Genomic DNA, 21263 nt, shown 5'->3' on the forward strand with positions numbered 1-21263 from the left:
ACAATGCTGCCGTTTTGTTCAAAATTCATTTTTATTTATTTTCTTGGAATTTAGCAGATCACACGTTTCAATCACAATTTCCATCACACAACATCAGTCGCTGGAAGATTTAAAGTTTTAAGAACAAAGATACTATATGTGCGATGTTGGTCAGGTGTAAGAAAGGTTGGGACATGAACAACAGAAGGAACACAGGCTAAAAACATTTTTTAATTTGATGTCTGATGTTTGTTTCAAAACATATTTAGTTAATAGATAACATTGACAATGGGAATAGTAGCATATGGTGAAATAAAAAGAATCAAAATGAATGTGAGCGCATTATGCTGTGATGGGTAAGAGTGCAAAAGATCAGATAGATTAGGGAATACATGGCACAGCTGTCCCCTCAGGAAGATTCATTCTAGCAGGTTCAAACCATGTCAGTATGGTGACGGCTGGCACTGAAACCCAGAGCAGCTACATTTCCCTAACTCAGTCAGTAGCATAGAGGAGGAAACCAGTGAAGGTGTTGTAGTGGCTGTTGTCGTCGCAGAGGAAACATCCAATGGGCAAGTTGACAGCCACTATGTCCCCAGAGCTCAGGTGTAGAGCCACAACAATAGTGGCACTGTCCTCTTGGTCCTGCATGTTTTGTTCTCTGGGTCCTGCCACCACCTGACCATTGACCTGCAGACTGGCGCATGCGGCGAGGCTGTTGCCAGGCGACCCTGCGTCACTGTAGACAGTGAGGGCAAGGCTGTACACACCAGAGCGGGGAACTTTGAAGATACCAGTGTCCACGCTGTAGCTGTCTCCGAGGTTGATGAAGACGTGCTTGTAGGCGATGAGCTTCTTGTCACGGAAGGGACCCAAGCAGTTCAAACTGACTTGATTGGTAAGTGCGACAGAGAAGGCGCTTCTGCTGTCTGGATGTGCAGTGGGATACAGAAATAGACTTATTATGAAGCTGCAACTGAAAAGTCCAGTTGCATTATGTTGTGTAACACATGCTCTTGCCTCACCTCTGACATTGTTGAGGACAGTCTTTGTTTTTATGAGTTCCTTTTCAAGCGCGTTGAAAGTCAGGTTGAGGAACGTCCCCAGCCTGTGTATCTGCTGCTGCATCAGACAGCAGCCACATGACGCCTGGTCCGTGAGACACACTGTATACAGACACACACACACACACACACACACACACACACACACACACACACATTTGCACCAGTTTGAAGCTTTGTAAATCACATTATGGGCAGACGTTTTCTAACTTGTTTTCTGAAAAATCTCTCACCATTGTCTTCGGTAGGATTGACATTCTCGCCAGGTCCACCCCAGGTAAAACCGTCCTCTTCGGCCATAGCTGTTCCCAGCAGACACAGCAGTACAATAGCTGGGAGGAGAAAAGCAAAGGAATATATAGCAACAGAGAGAAAACCAACATTGCCTCTCAGGAGAGCAGATCATTTTACTCCTAAGCATCTAGTCTCCATCCGTCTCCTTGTTGCATTTATATTTGCAGCTTGTTAACAGTTTCTTCTGATTTCGAGCAGTCTCACCTCTCATGGTTACGCTGGCAGGTGATGTTGGTGTCAGAGGGGCAGAAGGTGTGATAGACTGATGCAGGGTCAAGAGTCACAGCTATATACTTTCCCCATCAATTCAATTCATCTGGCTCCTCCCTGTTTCTTCAGGAGTCCACTCCCTTTTTTCGGCCATTACACACGTCTATACCTGTATACCCTTACTCATTTCTTTATGACTGGGGGCTTCACATGTCAGATGTACACATACACCCGCCAGGTCTTTGTTCTGTAGATGTAGGTCAGGTATCATTTCTACCCTCTGAGGCAGTTTGTCCAAGTGGTTGTGTTTCCATCGACACACATAGATAGTGTCTTTCCTCTGTGTTTATGACATTGTGTAAAGCTTTATTGTGAATCAAAAATAGAATGATCTGTCATCTGGTTTTGTTCACATAAAATACTTTGAAATTCAAGGCAGCTATTATGCACCTAGAGGTCCAGTGTTCGTTAGGTGACATCTTTCTAAGTTTTCAAACTTTTTCAACCATGCTAGGACACAAGTTGTTGAGTATCTTGTGAGTAGGGTTCTTGAGCTAACTAACACATGAGGTTATGCCTCTGAATGTTTGGAATTAATGATTGAAAAAAAAAACTTTCTAACTTTCTTCCAATAGAGGAGGAGCTGAGAACACATACATATGTGATTGAACACAAATGTGGACTTGCCATTGCAAGTTTTTGGATGACAGCTAATCCGTGTCCAGTGAAAAGACTGGAGGGGAAAAAAAGAACAATGCAGGTCAGATGGTTCTTTGCATATCCATGTGGGAATACTGAAGATACTAGAGGTAACTTAAGAATGGAAGGGGGCTTCAAATGATCCAGGTCACTGAGGTGTGGGGTCAAAGATAAGATCAGCAGGTCTTGTTATTCCCTTAGTAACACAGGAAGAAAGGAGCTACTACAGAATTATTCCTAGTCTTTGTGAGTCCTCCTCAAACAATTCTACAATATACTGTCACTTTTTATTGTTTTTGTACTGAGCGAAGTTAGAAAACGTGTTCATCCTACCTGGTTTTCTGCAACAAAGATTTTGTAGTAAATGTTTTTGTAAAATGAAACTGAATTTGCCTTATTAGTGTTCATGTGTGGTCAATTTATAAATTTAAATGATTATTTAACAGGGTTTTTTTTCATACATTGCATATTGTCTACTTCTGTTAAGAAATCAACACAATCTTTAGACCCAAGTTCATAAAGTTTCAAAATAAAAACTCAATAAATCAGCTCGACATAAAGCAACAAAATTAACTATTTTACTTTGAAGACAAATTGCCGAACAGGAAGTGATTCTATGAATGTTGTTTCCATGATGAATAACAGCACCTGTGTTGTGTGTCTGTGTCCCAGTTCAATATGTTGCAATAAAAATAATCCACTAATCAAAATGATCTGGCAGCGATTCTGACCTGTGGTTTGACACAGTTGTCGACCGTTGCTGTAGTTTATCAGCAGACAGGAAGGACATGTTCAACTCCATCCACAGACTGAAGGCACATCGCCTTACTCCCACTGACCCACTATGCAACCCACTACAGAGCGCTGGTTGCCTGTTCATTCAAAGGATTTTTTATATTGAACGTATCACGTGTCCAAAAACACCAAATTTGACACTGCACTTTCCTGGGCCATTAAAATACACATGCCAAGTGTGAAGCTGATAAGTTGAACAGTTCACAAGATATGTGTTCCACATACAGAAAGAAATTTGTGGAATTACTAGGTACTTTTACACAAGTGTGAATGATGATAATATGTGTATATTCCTCCTTTATTCACTTACAAAGACAGTTTTAGAAACTTTACATCAGGCAATGAAAGGTTGGTTCAAAAAAATATTATGAAAACAATTAGTTTCTTATCTAGAATGAGTTAGTGTCATGATTTCAACCAAGGTTGTATCAAAAAAATAAACAACTCAATCCAGTTGGCAGACCGTCGCCGTGGCCCCTACTCGTGCCCAGAATCTGAATCCTGGGTACAGTGGTCCAGTGAAGTGGGTCTGGTGCTGGTGGATGAGGTCAGCCTGGTTGTTGGTGATGCGGTAAAAGGCCAGAGTCCCTGCATGTTGGTCCAGATACACACCAATCCTTTTGGCCTTAGTTGAGCCGAGGAGTTTTTCCTGACCGTCATGCCAGAAGGAGAAACCAGTGCCGGTCCAGTACAAGCTCCAGGACTGGGGATTGTGGCCCAAACGACTTTTGTCATCAGATCCTTTACGTTCAATCTCCTTGTAGGCCACACCAATGGTGATCTGCATGGTGAGACAGGGAAATATTGAAGTATAATGCTTTGTTAAGAGAGAATCTAGTGCACAAACAACAGCTGATATCCTCACTTTCTCTCAGTGAAAACATTAAGACCTCATTATAACCTACAGTGATCTGTGACTTTTCTGGCTGAGGACATGAAATCCAGTTGAAACAGCCCAAACAAAAGTGGATCCAATGCTGATTTAGGGAGCAAAGAATTCTGATATTGATATAATGACCAGTTTTCTAGCTCTGTTTGTTATGGATTGTTGGTCCATTTGTGATCAAGATAATAGGTCATTTTTGTGAATTTCTCAAATAATCAATCTTTAGTAAAAAAATAAATAATTCAGGCATGTGTAGGGTGCTTATATCTATGAACAGGTAACATTTGGTGTGGATCTGGATAATGATCCAGATTTTTAGGCAGATGATGTTTATTCAATTAGAGTAATGTAACAATTATGTCCTTTAACTAAATCAGAGAATGGATGTTTTTGCCTGTGTTTATTGAGAATAGTAGACATTTTTTGTGTACATGGTATCTGATCTCAATGTGCTATAAAGTGGTAAATCATCCTTTGTTGAGTTTTAATTTGGGCAAATGGGATATGTGATTTCCATTCATATATTGTATATGGCATATGTCTGTATCTGAAACCACCCATTCCACGACTGAAATCGAAAGAATCCACCTTTTGGCCGGTCCACTCCACCTCCCAGTAGTAGGGGCTCCCAGCCAGGGGCTCTCTGCAGAGAACCTGTCTCCAGAAGTGGAAGCGCTCAGGGTGGTCTGGAGGGTTCAGGTTTTCAGCCCGCATCGTGGCCTTATGACCTCCATCCAACAACTGGATGTGGCGATACACCGTGTTAGGGTCCATGGTGGGTTCAAAGCGAACTGAAGGGACAGGACGTATTTAAGTGAGAACTTTGACATTGTGGTCTATGCAATCTGTTTCATATTGTGGAGCATGATGGACTCACATTTCAGCAATTCTCCTCTAGACTTTGGTTCTGGGTTCACAAGCCCTGTTGTTGTTGCAGGAGGTGCTAAGAGTTAAAAAAACAAAAAAGTTTATGAAATCAGGAATAACAACTCATCTGCAACACACCTCCTAAATCTGCAAAGTAAAGTAAATAGATTACTATCTGCAGGCAGTTTACAAAGCTTTTGTATTTACCGTGAGGTTGAGGAGGATGGAAGGGTGGAGGTGGGGCCGAAGCTTCATGTCCACAGAAATGAGGAGAGAGGGAAGAAATAAAACATGTAAAGCAAATATTGAACACCTCAACTCCATTACGTTTAATATCATTTGAAACACTTTTTGACGTTGTAGCAGGCCCTCTTATTCTTACCTTCAGGACATGCAGGATGTAGAGCTGGGTAATTGAATGAAGACTCATGCTCTGGGAGAATAAAGTACAATTACACAGAGCAAATATTATCTTAGGGAATTAATTTGTTATTAGAGTTACACATGTACACAGACTGTATATATTAAGTTTCTAAAGTAACTTACCTTGAGGTCTTGGAGGCGGCAAAGGTGGAGCGTCTGTCATCATTTCATACACTACAGAAACGAGAGGATGAGTTGGGAGCAATACATCAGGTGTCCTTTTCTTTAGTACACATATAATAGTCAATACACTGCATGATTTAAAGTTTCTGTACCTGTGTTTTGTGATTTGTCCTGACCACAGTTATCAGTTACTGTTGCACCTGCTACTGCACCACTGGGTGTTGAAGCCACAGGGACATGATTCACTACAAAGACACGATAAGTTTTGACTGTCCGAAGGAGAGGAGAGGAGAGGAGAGGAGAGGAGAGGAGAGGAGGTGCTGACCTAATGTGTTGATCTTGGCCAGACTGGCTTTGCAGAGGTCCTGTATCGATGTCTGTAAATCTTGCATGACTGAGCGGATGGAGGCTACCACCGCTTCCTCCTGACCCAGCACTGACTCTCCCGTGGCACCCATCTTACCCAGTGGCTCCAGGGTTAGGAAATTCTTGAGAACAAATGATATAACCTTTCAACAGCAATTCTTGTCTCTGTTATCTTATGATTGCATACTGTTATCTTATAATACCGCTATGTTATTTATATAACTTTCCCGCTGCTACCTGTTCATTTGCACTATTGGTATGTATTGATTGATGTGTTGTGTGTATTTTATGTACTTTTATTGCATTTTACAAGAAGCCAAAGATAAATTTCCACTATAAGGTGGACAATAAAGTCAATCTCCTGCATTCATTTATTAATCCTGTGAGACTCTGATTTCCAAGATAACCCTGCTTCACACCTTCAAGAAGCAGATGTGGTCCTGCATGCTGGCCAGCTTGCTCAGCTCTTCACTCTTCCAGCCGAGCTGTGCCACCTCCTGCTCTAGTCTGTGGATCTGCACCTCAACCTGGCTGCCTATGGAGGTCTCGTGGGTGCTGAGGAGCTCGCCAGCCTGGGTGCCTGTTAGACTCAGGTTCTTGGCTAGCTCTGTGAATAAAGCTGTGCTCTCTTGCTGTAGAGCCTGGACCAACGCCTGGGAGTAAGAAGAGAGGAAGACAGGGATCACAGATGAGGCATTATGAAAATACAAAAGCAGTAGACATGTATTGTATGTCTTAAACTGATCTACAGGTATGATAGCGGAAACAGAGACGTAACACAAACATGATCAAATACCTTGTGCTGGCGAGCAAGATGTGGGAGCTCCTTAAGTTTCTTTTCAGTCTCCTGAATTCTCCTCTGGGCCTCTGCTTGCATGTGAACAAGCTCTTTCTATACACACACACACAGACACACACGAGATCCATGGCTTAGTAAAGAAAAGAGACCAGAACACTTAAAATTCACCACATGTGACAGGAGTAAACACTAAAGACAGTTGTTTAACAAGAACTTCAAGTTCAGGTACATTTGGAAAATGCTTCACATTCTTCACACACAGAGCATCATGGCAGAAACAAACTATAAAACAGCACTCATTTAAACCTGGTGGTCCTTTTCCATTACGTACCTGCCTCTCCTTCCTCTCTTCCTGTGGTTTGAGCACTCGATGTCCCTTGTGTCCATGCTGGCAACACAACTCACATACACACTCCTTGTCTTCACGGCAGAACAGTACCAGGGGTCGGTTGTGTTGAGGGCAGGATCTGGGGTCCACCGTGGGAAGCTGGGGGTACACACTGCCCTGTCGCGACCCTAAATGTGGTAGGACCTCCAGGTAGATGGGCATGGATGGTGGGGCGGAGGAGGCAGCGGAGAAGCTTTGCTTGAAGCTGTTGGTTCTCAGTTTTTCCATGGCCTCCACAAGGACAGTGCTCTTGGCCAGCGAGGGCCGAGGGCTGAAGACCTGCCGACACTGGGGGCAGCTGTATTCACCCTTACGGTCTCTCTTGTCCCAGTGGCTCTGGATACAAGCCAGGCAGTACGAGTGTCCACAGGGTAAAGTGGCTGGGTCCTTCAGGGTGTCCAAGCACACTGAGCAGACAAAGGTCTCCTCCTCAGTCCACACAGAGGCCATATGGTCCTGGGTTGAAGAAGGCAGTTCACAGAGATCAGAGCTGAATATATACGGACAACCACTCGATTCCCTCTTCAAGTAAGGTGACAGGAACAGAGATGGCAAGTTTGAAATGCCAGTTGACATGAATCACATGCTGCTTAAAACCTGAAGCAACCTCCAGGTTTCAGGCTGGGCTGGTAAAACAGGTGGGGTGAGGAGTTTCTGTCTTGTGTCATAGGTGATTCCAAGGTGGAGAAATCCTACAGATGAGGCCTCATCGACACATGGCAACGTCACGTCACTTGGAAAACAACCAACAAAAGAATCATATTATAGTGTATTAAGAAATTGATCATATTAAGCACTTTAACAACTAAAACAACTGAAGAGCTGTGGTTTTAAGTGACCCAGTGAAATAGGAAATAACTTATAGTGATTCAAAGAGGTTAGACTGGTTCTTCTCTCTGGGGCGTGAATGGTGATGGAAATGTCCAACAATGGCTGTTTTTTCCCTATGAAGTCATCTGTGTTAAAGTCCCCACTGCGCGCGCGCACACACACACACACACACACACACCATCGGTGGCAGCTGAATGGAGAAGCTGTGAAACACGTGTTTGGCGTCAGCGCAGTGAAGGCAGAAGTGACGCGCATGACGCCGCTCCGCGCCATATTGACTTGGGGCAGAACACCGGTTAGCTGAGGCAGAGAGCGGCTGCTCACTTCACTTTGAAGGTGAGTGTTTTCCACGTCCAGACTCCATCTCTGCATGAGGGTCGGTGCCTGGTGTGTCTCCGACCTCCTGGGGGACAGGACGACTCCTCACCATTAACAGCATCGGAGATTTGACGTTAGTTAGTTTTCCACTTTGCTCGTGTTATGCTAATGTTTACTTTAGCTAGTTAGCATGCGCTTAATGACAGCTTTTACAACCCGAAGAAGACACTGACGGCTCTTAAAACAGACTGGGTTAGCTTCGGTGGTTATCAGAGAGTCCAAAAACGCAGTGTGGTGTTTTTTTTCTGTCTCAGACGTCGCTGTCAGAGCTCAAATAAATAAACTAACAGCTGTAGCTAACAGTCAAAGTTTGACACACAGTCTTGATAGCACCAGTACTCGGCTCCAGGTAAGGTCCAGGGCTTGAATGGACAAAGCTCAAACTGGGTCATGCTAACACTTCACACAAGAGCTAATCATTCCTCCTCATTCTGCTGGTAGGGGTATGCTCATGTTTACCTGAGCTAAGTGGTCTAGTTAGCTGATGGGTACAAACTTGAAATGCTGTTTGAACTTGTCTCTGGATGTGTCTGTTTTCTTCACAGGATGTTCAGGGCCCCTCAAATCCTGACATGGTCCTGTCCAACAAGGTCATTGCTGCTGTTGCGAGTATCTCCCCTGGCGGCTCTCCCTGAGCACACTGCTGCTGTGTGCCAGGGTGCAAGGCATGTGAGCGGAAACCGGTGTGAAGGGATTCCCGGAGGAGGCCGACGCGATGAGGGGTTATCATCATTATCCAAAGAGACTGTATCCAATTCAATCCAGCCACATTTATTCAACTGGGAGTGTGCTAATCATCATCTGAGAGAGGTTTCATTTCATAACTCTGTATCCAAAACAATTTTATCCAGTCGTCATCAGACCTCTCAACTTTCTACCTCTGTAAAAACCAAACCAGTTCCTGATTCATGGAAATCCACTGTAGTGAAAGTTTCAGGTCCGAACCCTCAAGCTGTGAGCCCTCACCAGGACTGTTCGACCAACACAACTTGCCTTCTACCCTGGAGGAGGCCTCGGGACTTTTTCCATGTTTCACTCAGTTACACCAACAAGTCTCAGTGTAACCCACATAGCCATTTATATCACAGGCGGCACATAGCCAGCTTATCAGCTCTTACATCACAGATCTTAAACCACTTTCACAGTAGATCCCAAGCCACCAGCCTCTTTCTTCAGCAAAGCAGAGATATTCATCAGGCTTCCCCTCGTTTGGTGGATGACTGGAGAGACTGTCTATCCCCGGAGAATGAAAACAGGTGTCGACAGAGCCTTAGGGCCAACCTGAAGCTCTATGACACAGCAAGATGGAGCAAAGCAGCAAGTCAGAGCCAAGGAGAGAAGCGGTTGAAATACGCATCTGTCCTGGTCTCGCTCTGCGCTGTTGAGGAGCAGCCGGCATTTCTCTTCACCCTACGCTCCATAAAACTGGGCAGGAACAAGGGAGACGTCAGGTTTGTGGCTGGTTTGAAACTGTTAAAATTGTGTTAGACTGCCAGTAGAGTATTTGTCCTTATTTCCATTTGTGTGTAGCTTTGCAGGAGGAAAGAGTGATCCATCAGATAGAGACGTGGTGGCCACAGCGCTGAGGGAAACCTGGGAGGAGCTGGGTGTTAATGTGGCAGAAGACAGGGTCTGGGGTGTCCTGAAGCCAATCAGGGACAATGTGAGTCGGATAATTTTGTTTTTAAGAATTTTGGTCATGTGGTTAAGTGGAGAGCTGTGATTATTCTTCCCCTTTTTATTTTCTGAACTATGTCATACTGTTCATGAATCTATGTTGAGCATGGTAAAATTGTGGTTATGCAAGTGGTAGATGGTTAATGTTGTGCATTTATATGGTGCTGTTCAAGTCTTGATGACTAATCAAAGCACTTTACAGTACAGTTTTGGAATTCACCCTTTACACACACATTCATACAATGCTTCTATGTGCAGCACATTCTCTGTCATGCGTCACTCACAGCCAGACCTGCTTTACCTCCTGAGCCACAGCCGCCTGGCTTTTATTTGTTTCATCAATCTATCCTGATTGCAAATGTATTCTTTATATTTAGTTATCATTCACATAGCTTTTGGGAAAAAATGGAAGAATTAATCTGTCATTTTATTATTACTCTGTAAATATATGTGATAAATGATAAAATAGTCATGAAAATATCGTTAATTCCAAGCGTTCTAGTCGATATTGTGAAGATGCTGGTTTCTTCTGCCCAGCTGTCCAAAACCCCAAAATGTTGAATTTTTGACCATCTTAGAAGCATGGACTTGAAAACCTTTTATAACTTTGATCAGCAGCTGTAACAATTATTATCATGATTGTGGATTATTAAATATAAAATCAACTCACTGACTTAACAAGAAATGTTTCCAGGACTAGCCATAAATCCAGTATCAGGCCTTCAGAAACTATGTCCACTACTGCACGGACACTGCCTTGTCACAGACAAATCTCTCCTCACAACAGAGAAATGGTATATGGTGTCATGTTACTTAAACATTTCATTGCACTTGTCATAGTGTCTCATTCTTCTTTGGTAATATGTTCATATTGAATAGTAAAAAAGCAATGTGTTGAGTTTACTCCTTTTGTCCCTCTCTCCAGACAGGGATGATGATTGTTCCTGTGCTGGCTAACCTCGGGCCTGTAGAGGAGTTGTCGTTCAAACCAAACCCTGCAGAGGTACGGTCGTCCTGTGTGTAGCACTAACCTACATTTTATATCTGCTTGAAATGGGCAGGGTTCCACATGTGTACACCACCAGAGATTTTGTGTTTGGATGTGGCTCTTTTGTATTTACACACCACAGTCACTGTTTACTCTTTGGACCAAATGCTCTTCAGAAACAAGTTGATTCACAATTTCAAATCTGAAATACACTTCATCCCTCTGCTTTTATTGTTGGTTTCGTCTGTGTTATCTTTTCTAACTTTTTAAACTAGCATTGTAAAAAAACTCATTAATAAACAATTATTAAACATAAACACACATATTTTTCTGATTTGTTTCTGCTTTGGACCAAAGATGTAATGTTGCTCTTTTGTCTGTTTCTGACACAGGTGGAGGAAATCTTCACTTTGCCCCTGTCCCACTTGTGCAACCCCCAGAACTGTGGCTACACACACTTCCGCTCCGGTGACAAGTATGGATACACACTCCCAGTGTTTCACAATGAGAAAAAGCGAGTGTGGGGTTTGACTGCCATTGCTTTAGACCAAACCCTGAAAATGATTGTCCCTCCTTAACAGCTCTTTCACTGTTACTTTACAGTTTAGATGTCTATAGCACAAACTATGTGACTCAAAGATGTGATTATGAGAAACGTGCAATCAAACTTTGTGTAGCAGAACCATGTCAGGAATCAATGTGAATACCACCTGTATTTAATTTGAACTATATCAATTATTCTCTTTAAATGAGTGTCTTCTCTACTGTTCAAAAGACTGCCATAGTTTAGCCACTTCAGAAGATAAATCATTTAGGTGCCTCCATATTTAATAACTATAGGCCAATGTCCAATCTACCATTTTTAAGTAAGCTTAGAGAAGCTTTTTGTGTCAGTTAGATTAGGTTTTCGGACCAATCATAGCACTGAAACGGCAACTTACAATCAATTCCTCAAATGGTGACAGTTGCATTACAGCTCCAACCGTTTCTATGTCCAGACCCTACTTTCTGGTCTGCCTGACAAGAACATGTCTCACCTACAACTTTAATACTCTGCTGCTCATGTGTTAAGCAAGAACAATAAGAGAGCAGACATTGCACCAATTCTTAGGTCCCAGCATTGGCTACTTCGTCTGCTTCCCAATTGATTTTTTTTTATTAAATCACTTCACTGGTTTATACATTTCTCAATGCCTTTTACTCTATGTACCTTAATGGCCTTTTTAATTCTACTCAAAGTCAGAACAGAAAACCCATGGGGAAACAACTTTTTATTACTTCAGCCAAAAGACTCAAAAGCAGCAGAGAATGTGGATACTTTTAAAAGCTAGTCTGGCTTTGAATTAATTGTATTCATGTTATTTATTTAATAATACGTCTCTGACCTTTATTCAGTTTTTATTATTTTGTATTTGTTTTCCTTTGAGTAGTGTACTTTTATTTCTAGTTTAACATGATTGAAAATACTTGTTTTTAATCGTGTGTGTGTGTGTGTGTGTGTGTGTGTGTGTGTGTGTGTGTGTGTGTGTGTGTGTGTGTGTGTGTGTGTGTGTGTGTGTGTGTGTGTGTGTGTGTGTGTGTGTGTGTGTGTGTGTGTGTGTGTGTGTGGTCTTGTTTTTATAGCTTTTCTTCTGTAAAACACTTAGTGTTATTTTATGAAAAGTGCTTTACATATTTAAGCATTATTATTTAATAGTATGAGTACTAAGTATGATATTGGTATAATTTATATAAAATATTTTATTGAATAAAAATTTTCAATGCTCATAAATTCTGAATTTGTTCACCTTTTAGATCCTGGTTTCTTCCAGTTACCAATTATGTGTTTTAACTTGAATAACCTTTCCATACAAGTTTCAAATGAGGTTTGCATTCTCATGTCTGCATCTCTCACCATATCAGGTCTGGACTGTTATGAGCACTGAAATGATTGAGGCACATCAAAATGTGCTGTGTTGAAGAACGATGCAATAAAGGTATTGTGTATTCTGTATTCAATCTTCCTTCATTGGCCTCATATGTTTTACATGATTTACTGTACATCACGTCAACGCAATAAATAGTGCAAAAAGATAGTTTCTAACAGTTAGATTTTTCTATCAGTAAATCAAACAAAGACACGATAGACATATCATCAAGGTACATTAAGGTTTTTTTTTTTATAAAATGGCTACTGTGTCACCTTTTTCTCTATGTACCATAAATGCTTTATAGGCAGGAGTGTGCAGTGAGGTTTGCAGTCATGATGCATCTCATTTTTGCAACACACTTGAATGCTGTGGTACAGCTGATCTGAATCCAGAAGAAAAGTTTCCAGTTGTGTAAAAATGCATTTTGGAACATGCAAATTGGTCCTTACACAATGCGGTGAAAGGTTTTTCAGAAAAACTCTACAAGAGCTGAGATGAGCATCAAGGCAGCGAGCACTCCAAAGGGTCCTGTGAGTCGGGCAGGAGGTGGCAGTTGAAGGGCCAGCTGAAGGAGAAGAGTTCCAGGGCCTGGCTGCACTGCTGCTCAGCTAAGGAGCAAACTGAGCGGCAGGGCTGCAGGACGCCACCCTGGGGGCTGCACTGGGGCAGAAACATCCCACAAACCAGCCTCTGCAGGGGCTCAAAGCAGGCCAGCTCCATAAGCACCTGCATGACAACACATGACACTCAAGGCTTTGAAGATCATTCAGCATTCAAAAAGAAAAGAAAGGTGAATTCGATAAGTCATGGATGTAGCTCTTACCCGGTACTGTCGCAGGACTGTGGCAGCTTCTCTCTGGTCAGCAATAGAAAGCCAGATGTTTGGGAACGAGGTGAGGTTGTAGCTGAGGCCCCGACACATCTCCACCTCTATTACCTCACATGATGAAGCTGAGGACATGGAGACAAAAAATCCAGAGAATCATAAGACACCATCTCCAATACAGAGAAAATTAAGTTCTAATTGAAGGTCAACACCCAAACATTTTAATTTATTTTTTGCAAGTGACAAACCAGCTCTATCCTGCATGCTTCTATGTTGATAGCTTGTTCTTTTATTAACGATTTCAACAGCAGAGCTCTAGAGACAGTAAACAGTGTGACTCTGATCGGGGTCAGAGATAACAGGTATACTTACTGAAGGGAGGGTAGGTGGAGTTTCCACATCCCTGTTCATCTGCTCCGTCAGGGCAGTCGTTCCATCCATCACACAGCCACTGCGGCTGGAGGCACTCCCCTGTACTGCAGGCAAACTGGCTGGGAGCACATGTCCCTACAGATTCAGAGAAAATAAAATACATAAGAGAGGCTGAAGACTGGAGAGGAAAGCAAGAAGAATGGAAAAAAGAAAGTAATGGGGAAGAATTTTGGCCCTTAAACAAAGGGTTAGATATAAATGTTTTTTGCTGAATAAATGCAGGCAATGTAGAAATAATAAAGCTGGGAGAAGAACAGAAAGTGTTTAAAAGATAAGATTTATGTTTTTTGTATAAGATTGGAAGGAAAGGCCAAAGAAAGAGAAAAAAAGAGGAGACAGGAAGTGAAATGAAGGAAGAAAAAGGATCAGTTGCAAAGGAAACTAGAAAAACACTCAGAGGAGCTCATACCTCCAGCAGTACCCGTATGAAAGTACATTTAAATCTATTTAAATGTAATTTAAAACATTGGTTTTTTTCATTAAGATCCATGAATTATTCTCTGAGAAATCAATTGAAATGTTGAAAAACTCACAATGTTAAAGAAAGTGAAAAACTATTTCTGGATCTGCCCCCTGATCCGGATCCACCCCAACATTTAATGGGTTCCTACTTTGGTCATGCCCCACCCCTCCACAAAATATAATGGAAACCGGTTGAGTGGTATTGCCGTAATCCTGCACTGTAAAACTCACTGTCCAGTACAGACACAGACTGGTACGTTGCGTTGAAGCCGCTGTCTGCCACTCCCTCATCAGCCACGAACACCACAGTCATGTGGGGGCCCGAGGAGGTCAGGTCAGCTGGGAAGGTGGTGCCACAAAACCTGAGACAAATGCAGAGCAGACAAAGAGAAGCTTCACAGCATTGTGGCCATGTAACGTCCCAAATTTACCATTAATATACAGGATTTTAACAACGAAGAAGGCTACGGTAACTGCGGCGTTCGCTGATAAAATCATGGGTCAGGGCCCCCCCCACAAAATCCTACATAAGATCTGACTTGCAGAGAATAAAAGATCTAAGCTGTGGTGGGTGTCACCTTCCCAGGACTCTTCCAGCTCCGGTGTCGACGCTATCGTGCACCTCCACGTAGTCAAACTCACACACGTCCTGAGTCTCCAGGCTGAAGTTCCTGAAACTCAGTGTGATGACGTGGCCCTCCTCAGCGGATATATACCAAATACACAACTAATGGAAAACAGAGGAATGTGTGGTCAGGTAACAAAAGAGCCAGAGTCAGAGTGTGTTTAGCGGCCTGGGGCAGTTTTGAGTGTACCTGCTGGTGAGGATAAGGTTTTGGGTGGTTTGGACTTGACAGGTGACCGTGAGGACCTGACTGCTGCCCGCCACATTCTGTAAGAAGAGTCAGTGTCCACTGTTCTTATGGCCTTTTTTATTTACATTTCTGTTTTTTTTATCTCAGTTCTCTCACCCTTGTGTTTATGGCTGCAGTTTTCCTCATCTGTTTGGTCGTGGCAGTTTGGATGACCGTCACACACAGACACGGGCAGCAGACAGCGTCCACTGTCACACATAAACTCTTCTCTGGAGCAGCTCTCTGTGAAAACATGTATAAATACATGCACAGATGCACATTAATGCATATAAGCATGTACATGTAACTTCCATGTGCAGACTACTGACTGTGTCCAGGCTGCAGGGCCCTGTACTGAGCCGTGAAGCCGGCCCCGGTGATGCTGCTGTCGGAGCGGAAGGTGACCCACACTGTGCTGCTGTTTGTGTTGACTGTCGGTGGTGCTACGTTACCACAGAACCTGCACGAGAGAAATACAGACCTTTTATTTTAGAATGATCAGTTTTATTCTTCAAATGACAGCTTTAGGGTTTCCACTGGAGTTTAGACTTTGCACTGTGATTTCCTAAAAACATCTGTGAGCTATGTTAGTTATGCAAGATTTCTGCAGTTTTGGGAATCATGTTACAACACTTTCCGAGAATTCAAATAGCCACACAGGTCAAAGTGTTCACTAGGGTAGAAATCTTTCACAGAAACCCTCAGTACCAGTAAGTGCTTTACAATCGTGCAAAGACCTTTAGCGCCATCTATCAACAAATTAATGTAATGACATAAACCCTTATAAAATTTCTTCGGGCAGAACATGTATAAAATTAAATGAGTTGGCCAAATTGGTTGCCAAAAATTATATCAACCTATGTTCATATCAGTAGGTATTTTTACGATTAATGTCACATTGTTATTAGTTTTAAGTTTAATCACAGATTTTGTTCACCTGAACGAAGGTTGTGGTTTTAAACCTTTCTTAATGGGAACTTTACAAATCTGTGGTACATATTATGTGTTAAACCTCCTCACTGTGCAAAGCAATATATCGATTGAACCTTTTTTTTATAGTTATTGATGAAAATTATATTGCGATAATAATTAATATTGTTTTATTGCCCAGCCATCATTTCCATGATCAGCCAATGAAAACTAACACACAGGCTAATCTGAGTTCAATTTCAGGACTGTATGTAATGTTTTAAAACTCAGATGTGATTCAGAAAATACATTTACATTTTATCTCTCTTTTATTGGTGAAATCCTGCAACACTCAGAAATATAACATTAACAGGTCTTTGTGACATCTCTTCTGAGGTCATCAAAATATTAGGTTCCCCAGATTTAAGTTGTGTCATGAGTAGAAACTGGTAAATATGTCCTTGAAGGGTTTGTGTCGCTTGAGACGGACCAACCTGGTGACCACAGAGCTCTGCTCTGTCTGCTCCTGCACCTCCAGCCAGTCAAACAGACAGGGAGAGGGCCCCTCCACGGCCAAAGAGGAAACGTGGATCTGAACCAGAGAGGGGGGCGGGACTCGGATCACCCACACACACAGGGAGTTGGGCGGGTAGGGGCCGGGGTGGTTTGGGGAACTGAAACTGCCCTCTGAGTCTGTCAGTACACCCCCACAACCTGACAGACAGAAACGAAAAAGCTTTTCTCAGAAACAAGAAACGGGCCTCCAGATTAAGACCTGACAACATTTGTACTCAATGAGGTTGGACATAAAACGGACCCGGCTAACACATGACAAAACTAGATATAAGTTGAACTGCCTACGTGTTTCAGACAAGGGGATCCTTGTAGTTTGTGGTTCTGCTGTACTGTCCCATTGACTTCTGTTGAATGGGCTTGTGGGTAAAGTATGGGAATCACCCTCTGCTGTTCTCAATAGGTCTGAAGGGCTGGTGGACGACAGCTGATCCTCCACTGCTTGACCTTTTATCTCTAAAGCAGGGAGAAAATAAAGTCACAGGATGACAGGAAGTCACCTCTCTCTCACCCAACGTGAAAACCCTAAACTTCTATTACATTTATTGTATTTTACTGCAATGAATGGTTCAAGGTGCAACAGCGACTCACGTGTAAGAATGAGTGCCAGCGCCAGTCCGAGGGCGGTCAACAGGAGCAGAGCAGCAGCAGAGACCACCACCACCCCCCAGCCACAACCTGGAGCACGCAGACGCATTACACACACTCCAAGCAGACCCCAGCCCGGGCCTGAAAGTTAGAGCACAATACATGTCCACATTAATTCGATTCTAACTCTCTCTTTTTGCATGGAATTACCAGCTGTGACCTCAACACAACTGTCTAAGATATTGAAAATTTCAAATTTTTTACAGGTGAAGATGGAAGTATTCAAAATGGTTTCTATTGTTTATTTGGATGTTAATTTTCTTTCCCTACTTTCATTGAAATAAATGGAATCATATGTAATATTACAGGAGACCATTGAGAACAATTTCTCAGTCCGTTTAGTGAAAGTTTTTCAATTGAATCAAAATTAAAGTAAAAAATAATCTACTGGGTTTTTATTGGTGTAGAAGAACAAGAGTCATCGTGTAATTTAATTTATTTTTTGTTAGTCTAGAGTGATTTCTCCTATTGACCCTCCACAATGGACTCTGAAAAACTCTGAAAGCACTTGGTCTTATATGTTCCCAGAATTCATTAGACTGGTTGTTTTCTCACCGAAGCTGCTTTTCTACCAGTAAGTGTTAAACTTGGTTGTCATGGATAACCGTGCCTTGGACTAAACCATCCACCAATTTGAAAAGTTTACTGGTTATGGTTTGTTCGACAGACTCCAAGTGATACAGTGACTGATCCAATGCATATGCACACACTGATTGAATGATTGACTCACTAGCTGCTGGTGGTTTGATTGGTTCAGGGGTGGACGAGGACGTCCTGAAGCCCTCCACCCGCTCCTCTCGCTCCCCCTCCAGCTCAAAGGCAGGGTTGCAGAAAACATTCTGTGGAAAGCAGAGCGGGGGAAAAAAAGAACAACATCTAAATATATTTAAAACATAAACACCTCATATGGTAACTCACAAAACATAGATTTTTGGGTAGAACCAACCTTTGAAAGAGAAAGATAATCCTCTTCCTTCCCCTTCCTCTTTCAAATTCAAATTCAAATCAATAAGCACCAATTTGAATGTGCTCAGGGGTTTGACCGCTTCAACTTTACTTAGTTGTGTTTTCTAATTTCACATAGATATTGCTGTATGACAAATGTTACTGTGTGAGTGTGTAACTCTTCATTCTCTCAGTCAGATCAGCATCTTTTTAATGTATGTGGTAAAGTTTCTTTTTTTAGGACAGACCTACCCCACGATGCAAATTTAATTTGGTATATGCACCATGTAAGAACAATATAATAAAAATATATATATATATAAATAAATAATATAAAATACACAACAAATAAACAAATACAGTAAAACAAATTTGCATGAAAGATAAGATGAGAAGATTAGACTATTATAGTGAAGGAAAGTTAATGTTAAAAACAGTAACATGCTAATTTACATACAAACACGTATGTCGCCTACACACGTACACACATATAACCCACATACTGTTATCAACACTCTGCCCATTGCACAACACATGTGCAGTAGAAGTAGGTGGCCTCACCAGTACACTAGTCATACATTAATTAAGAGCAGCATTACAGAGATTTGGCTCTGGCTGACTCAGTCGTTCTTCAACTTGTTTTGATATAGTTCACTCACTGGCTTTCTCTTGGGATTTCAACCACGTCACATGCTCTTCATCACGGAAAGAAGTTATAAATACTACCATATAAAATCATATCAGTCACAAAAAGATCCATCAACTGGAGCTGTAGACCATGTGGTAATGACTGAAAACTCTGGAAAGTACTGTAAGTGAACTGTTACGACCCGGTTTGCTAGTGAAGAGGAGGTATCATAAAAACCAGATGGTTTTAGTAAATAAAGTTGTTAAGTTTATTTATTTATTTTGAAACAACACAGGTACGTGAATTAACAGAAAACATTTTTTTTTTTAAAGATTATAACTGAATTTTTCAACCGAAATCTGACCCATTTAGAAATGACCAAAGTGCTGCTTTTGGAGCCTCTGGGGTTATGACCCTGTGGTAATCCTGTCTCAACTGTGAGGTCTACACAAGTAACACTGCTGTGGAATGGTCTCAGCTATGTGTGGCTTGAAATGAAACTATTTTATATTTGTGGTATCATTTAGCAACAGTCAAGAGAGGGAACCTTCATCTTCAGGTAAAAATGCTTGTAATATCAGTTAGTTTTTTCTTGACCAATGTAGTCTAAACTTTGATGTAAGTTTCTCTACAACCCTGTCATCCTCACACTCACCTTATAAATATCTGAGGAGTCTGAGTATACAGCAACTTGGCTGAGGTCAGACATCTTAATCTGTTGTCCCCTCACAGGGAAATCTAGTGAGTCGCCCTCGTCTCCAAGAGCCTGATGTTGTGACGAAAGCATCCAGGGTGGCAGTGTGAGAGAGACATTTCTCTGTGAGGGAGCGATGATGATGTTTTCCTGGGTTTTCTCAACATTGTCCACTTTCTGCGCTGATTATATGTCTCCACCGCGGTGTAGAAAGCCCACGGCCTTCAATCCTCCAGCATAGCGTCCAATGTGAAACATCTATCAACCCAATCCAGATCGAAAAAATAAAAATAAAAACTCAACACAATTCACACCCAAGAATTGTCAAACTGCAGTTCTAAAAATAATCCATGTTAGCAGTTACTCCTTTTGTCCATTTTGCCCAGTTCAGCATGAGCAGCATCAACCTGTATTTCTCTTGTTTCCTGATGGTGGGTGAGTGGTTACAAAAGAGTTTCAGAAACTCCTTCACAGTGTCGAACAAAGCCGAGTCAGCTGAGAGGACTGAGCACCGAGGAGGAGGAGGAGGGAGGTGACGTGGAATGGGGGAGAAGGGGTGAGGGTGGAGGTCTGGGTCCTGGTTAAATCTTGATAATCCCAGTAATGATCTTTTAAGCTCCTAAAATGTTTTATTCACACAAATGCTTGCACGCACAAACCTGAGCGAGCAGGAACACAAACACAACTCATATGGGACTCAGTAGAGCACATACATCCACCAAGGCCCAACAGTCCCTGATAAATTCAATCGAGCTGCACCAAATTCCACACTCAGAGATATCAGTTCCTTAGATATGCCCGATTTTAATTATTTTCTGGGAAACAGGCGGAAATGTGGAAAAACGTTAACACAATGTTAGAGAAGTGATACAAAGGTCCTGGATCCACACCAAAACTTAATGGTCTTTTCCATGCCCCATACCACATTCTTACACCAAGTTTCTTGGAAATACATTCAGTTGTTTTTGTGTTGTCTGATCATGGAGAGGAGCTATAGCATCAAGATCCCGCCATTGAACATGATGGACTAATCGCAAGTCAGTCTTAGCTGTCAATCGGATTCACCCCGTTTCACCGGATCCTCTCACCAAGTTTCATAGATATTGCGGAATCTTACTTATAAACAAATTAACATACAAACAAGAGGACATGGGTGAAAACAACCTCCTTGGGGAACGTAAAAATGCTAATATATGTGATGTGAGAATTATATGCAACACAACAGAACTGAAGTCTGTAACCTTTTAATAATTGAACTGTTGTGTTAGTGTTATTGTTTTTGCGTATGTGCGTATTGTGGTGTTTTTACCTGTGCTCTACTGCAAGCTGAATTTACCCCAGCGAGACAGTAAAGTACTGAAATGAACTGCACCATGACAACATTGCTGGGATGAGGTTTGGTTTAAGAACTATGAAGAACAATAGCAAGGTGTACTATTGTGAGATTTTAAATTGTGTCAGCTGATGCCAGGCGTATGCAGCTGAGAGTCCTAGTACATGTTTAGGAGCAGCCTTAAAATATAAAAAAGATCAGACTGCAGAGAAGAGAAAAAGTTAAAAATAGCGCAACCAGAAATGAAAGTAAAAGATCTGTGTTCTTTCCTAAATTTCTCAA

The 21263-nt window shown here is 42.0% G+C and overlaps 4 protein-coding genes across 7 annotated transcripts; 1 reads left to right on the forward strand and 3 right to left on the reverse strand.

Moving 5' to 3' along the window:
- Positions 1-474: 474 nt before the first annotated feature.
- Positions 475-1548, reverse strand: LOC118105742 (C1q-related factor-like). Its single transcript, XM_035153543.1, has 4 exons — positions 1542-1548; positions 1277-1429; positions 1005-1145; positions 475-908 (listed from the first exon to the last, which is right to left on the reverse strand). Exons 1-4 carry the CDS (start codon positions 1546-1548, stop codon positions 475-477), a joined length of 735 nt encoding a protein of 244 aa, XP_035009434.1.
- A 1773-nt stretch (positions 1549-3321) lies between these two features.
- On the reverse strand, positions 3322-7975 carry ftr86 (finTRIM family, member 86). Of its 3 annotated transcripts, XM_047339672.1 has the most exons (12): positions 7903-7975; positions 6837-7626; positions 6503-6598; positions 6126-6359; positions 5666-5828; positions 5493-5585; positions 5341-5391; positions 5177-5227; positions 5002-5043; positions 4805-4870; positions 4516-4718; positions 3322-3822 (listed from the first exon to the last, which is right to left on the reverse strand). In XM_047339672.1, the coding sequence occupies exons 2-12, from the start codon at positions 7467-7469 to the stop codon at positions 3487-3489; spliced, it is 1968 nt and encodes a 655-aa protein (XP_047195628.1). In that variant the 5' UTR covers positions 7470-7626; positions 7903-7975; the 3' UTR covers positions 3322-3486. The 3 variants fall into 3 exon arrangements, with proteins under 3 accessions (XP_047195628.1, XP_047195630.1, XP_047195629.1); XM_047339674.1 differs by lacking the exon at positions 5493-5585 and having other exon boundaries at positions 7903-7974; XM_047339673.1 differs by lacking the exon at positions 7903-7975 and having other exon boundaries at positions 6837-7835.
- Positions 7917-12760, forward strand: nudt8 (nudix (nucleoside diphosphate linked moiety X)-type motif 8). 2 transcript variants are annotated; one of them, XM_035155137.2, is made up of 5 exons: positions 7917-8060; positions 8648-9553; positions 9633-9765; positions 10705-10782; positions 11160-12760. In XM_035155137.2, the coding sequence occupies exons 2-5, from the start codon at positions 8649-8651 to the stop codon at positions 11343-11345; spliced, it is 1302 nt and encodes a 433-aa protein (XP_035011028.2). In that variant the 5' UTR covers positions 7917-8060; position 8648; the 3' UTR covers positions 11346-12760. The 2 variants fall into 2 exon arrangements, with proteins under 2 accessions (XP_035011028.2, XP_047195631.1); XM_047339675.1 differs by having other exon boundaries at positions 8021-8175.
- Positions 12745-20122, reverse strand: LOC118106520 (membrane frizzled-related protein). The gene is made up of 13 exons (XM_035155136.2): positions 19610-20122; positions 18112-18220; positions 17325-17462; positions 17022-17189; positions 16655-16874; positions 15581-15711; positions 15369-15494; positions 15213-15289; positions 14976-15124; positions 14629-14759; positions 13876-14010; positions 13501-13628; positions 12745-13403 (listed from the first exon to the last, which is right to left on the reverse strand). The coding sequence occupies exons 1-13, from the start codon at positions 19739-19741 to the stop codon at positions 13179-13181; spliced, it is 1869 nt and encodes a 622-aa protein (XP_035011027.1). The 5' UTR covers positions 19742-20122; the 3' UTR covers positions 12745-13178.
- Positions 20123-21263: the final 1141 nt, after the last annotated feature.

Source organism: Hippoglossus stenolepis, chromosome 4 (assembly GCF_022539355.2).
Source record: "Hippoglossus stenolepis isolate QCI-W04-F060 chromosome 4, HSTE1.2, whole genome shotgun sequence".
NCBI classification, from domain to species: Eukaryota; Metazoa; Chordata; class Actinopteri; order Pleuronectiformes; family Pleuronectidae; genus Hippoglossus; species Hippoglossus stenolepis.

What these genes read in the sequence shown, in the direction of transcription:
- ftr86 (XM_047339672.1), bottom strand. Translation starts at nt 7,469, where the DNA reads ATGTCAACTGGCATTTCAAACTTGCCATCTCTGTTCCTGTCACCTTAC. An exon ending in GGCCAAGATCAACACATTAG is followed by an intron (nt 5,586 to 5,665) that starts GTCAGCACCTCC and finishes GTGTCTTTGTAG; the next exon opens with TGAATCATGTCCCTGTGGCT. An exon ending in TAGAGGAGAATTGCTGAAAT is followed by an intron (nt 4,719 to 4,804) that starts GTGAGTCCATCA and finishes CTGTCCCTTCAG; the next exon opens with TTCGCTTTGAACCCACCATG.
- LOC118106520 (XM_035155136.2), bottom strand. Translation starts at nt 19,741, where the DNA reads ATGCTTTCGTCACAACATCAGGCTCTTGGAGACGAGGGCGACTCACTA. An exon ending in GCTGGAAGAGTCCTGGGAAG is followed by an intron (nt 14,760 to 14,975) that starts GTGACACCCACC and finishes CATTTGTCTCAG; the next exon opens with GTTTTGTGGCACCACCTTCC. An exon ending in CTCCACCTACCCTCCCTTCA is followed by an intron (nt 13,629 to 13,875) that starts GTAAGTATACCT and finishes CCATGTCCTCAG; the next exon opens with CTTCATCATGTGAGGTAATA.
- nudt8 (XM_035155137.2), top strand. Translation starts at nt 8,649, where the DNA reads ATGTTCAGGGCCCCTCAAATCCTGACATGGTCCTGTCCAACAAGGTCA. An exon ending in AGGAACAAGGGAGACGTCAG is followed by an intron (nt 9,554 to 9,632) that starts GTTTGTGGCTGG and finishes ATTTGTGTGTAG; the next exon opens with CTTTGCAGGAGGAAAGAGTG. An exon ending in TCAAACCAAACCCTGCAGAG is followed by an intron (nt 10,783 to 11,159) that starts GTACGGTCGTCC and finishes TTTCTGACACAG; the next exon opens with GTGGAGGAAATCTTCACTTT.
- LOC118105742 (XM_035153543.1), bottom strand. An exon ending in CAATCCTACCGAAGACAATG is followed by an intron (nt 1,146 to 1,276) that starts GTGAGAGATTTT and finishes GTCTGTATACAG; the next exon opens with TGTGTCTCACGGACCAGGCG. An exon ending in TGTCCTCAACAATGTCAGAG is followed by an intron (nt 909 to 1,004) that starts GTGAGGCAAGAG and finishes CTGCACATCCAG; the next exon opens with ACAGCAGAAGCGCCTTCTCT.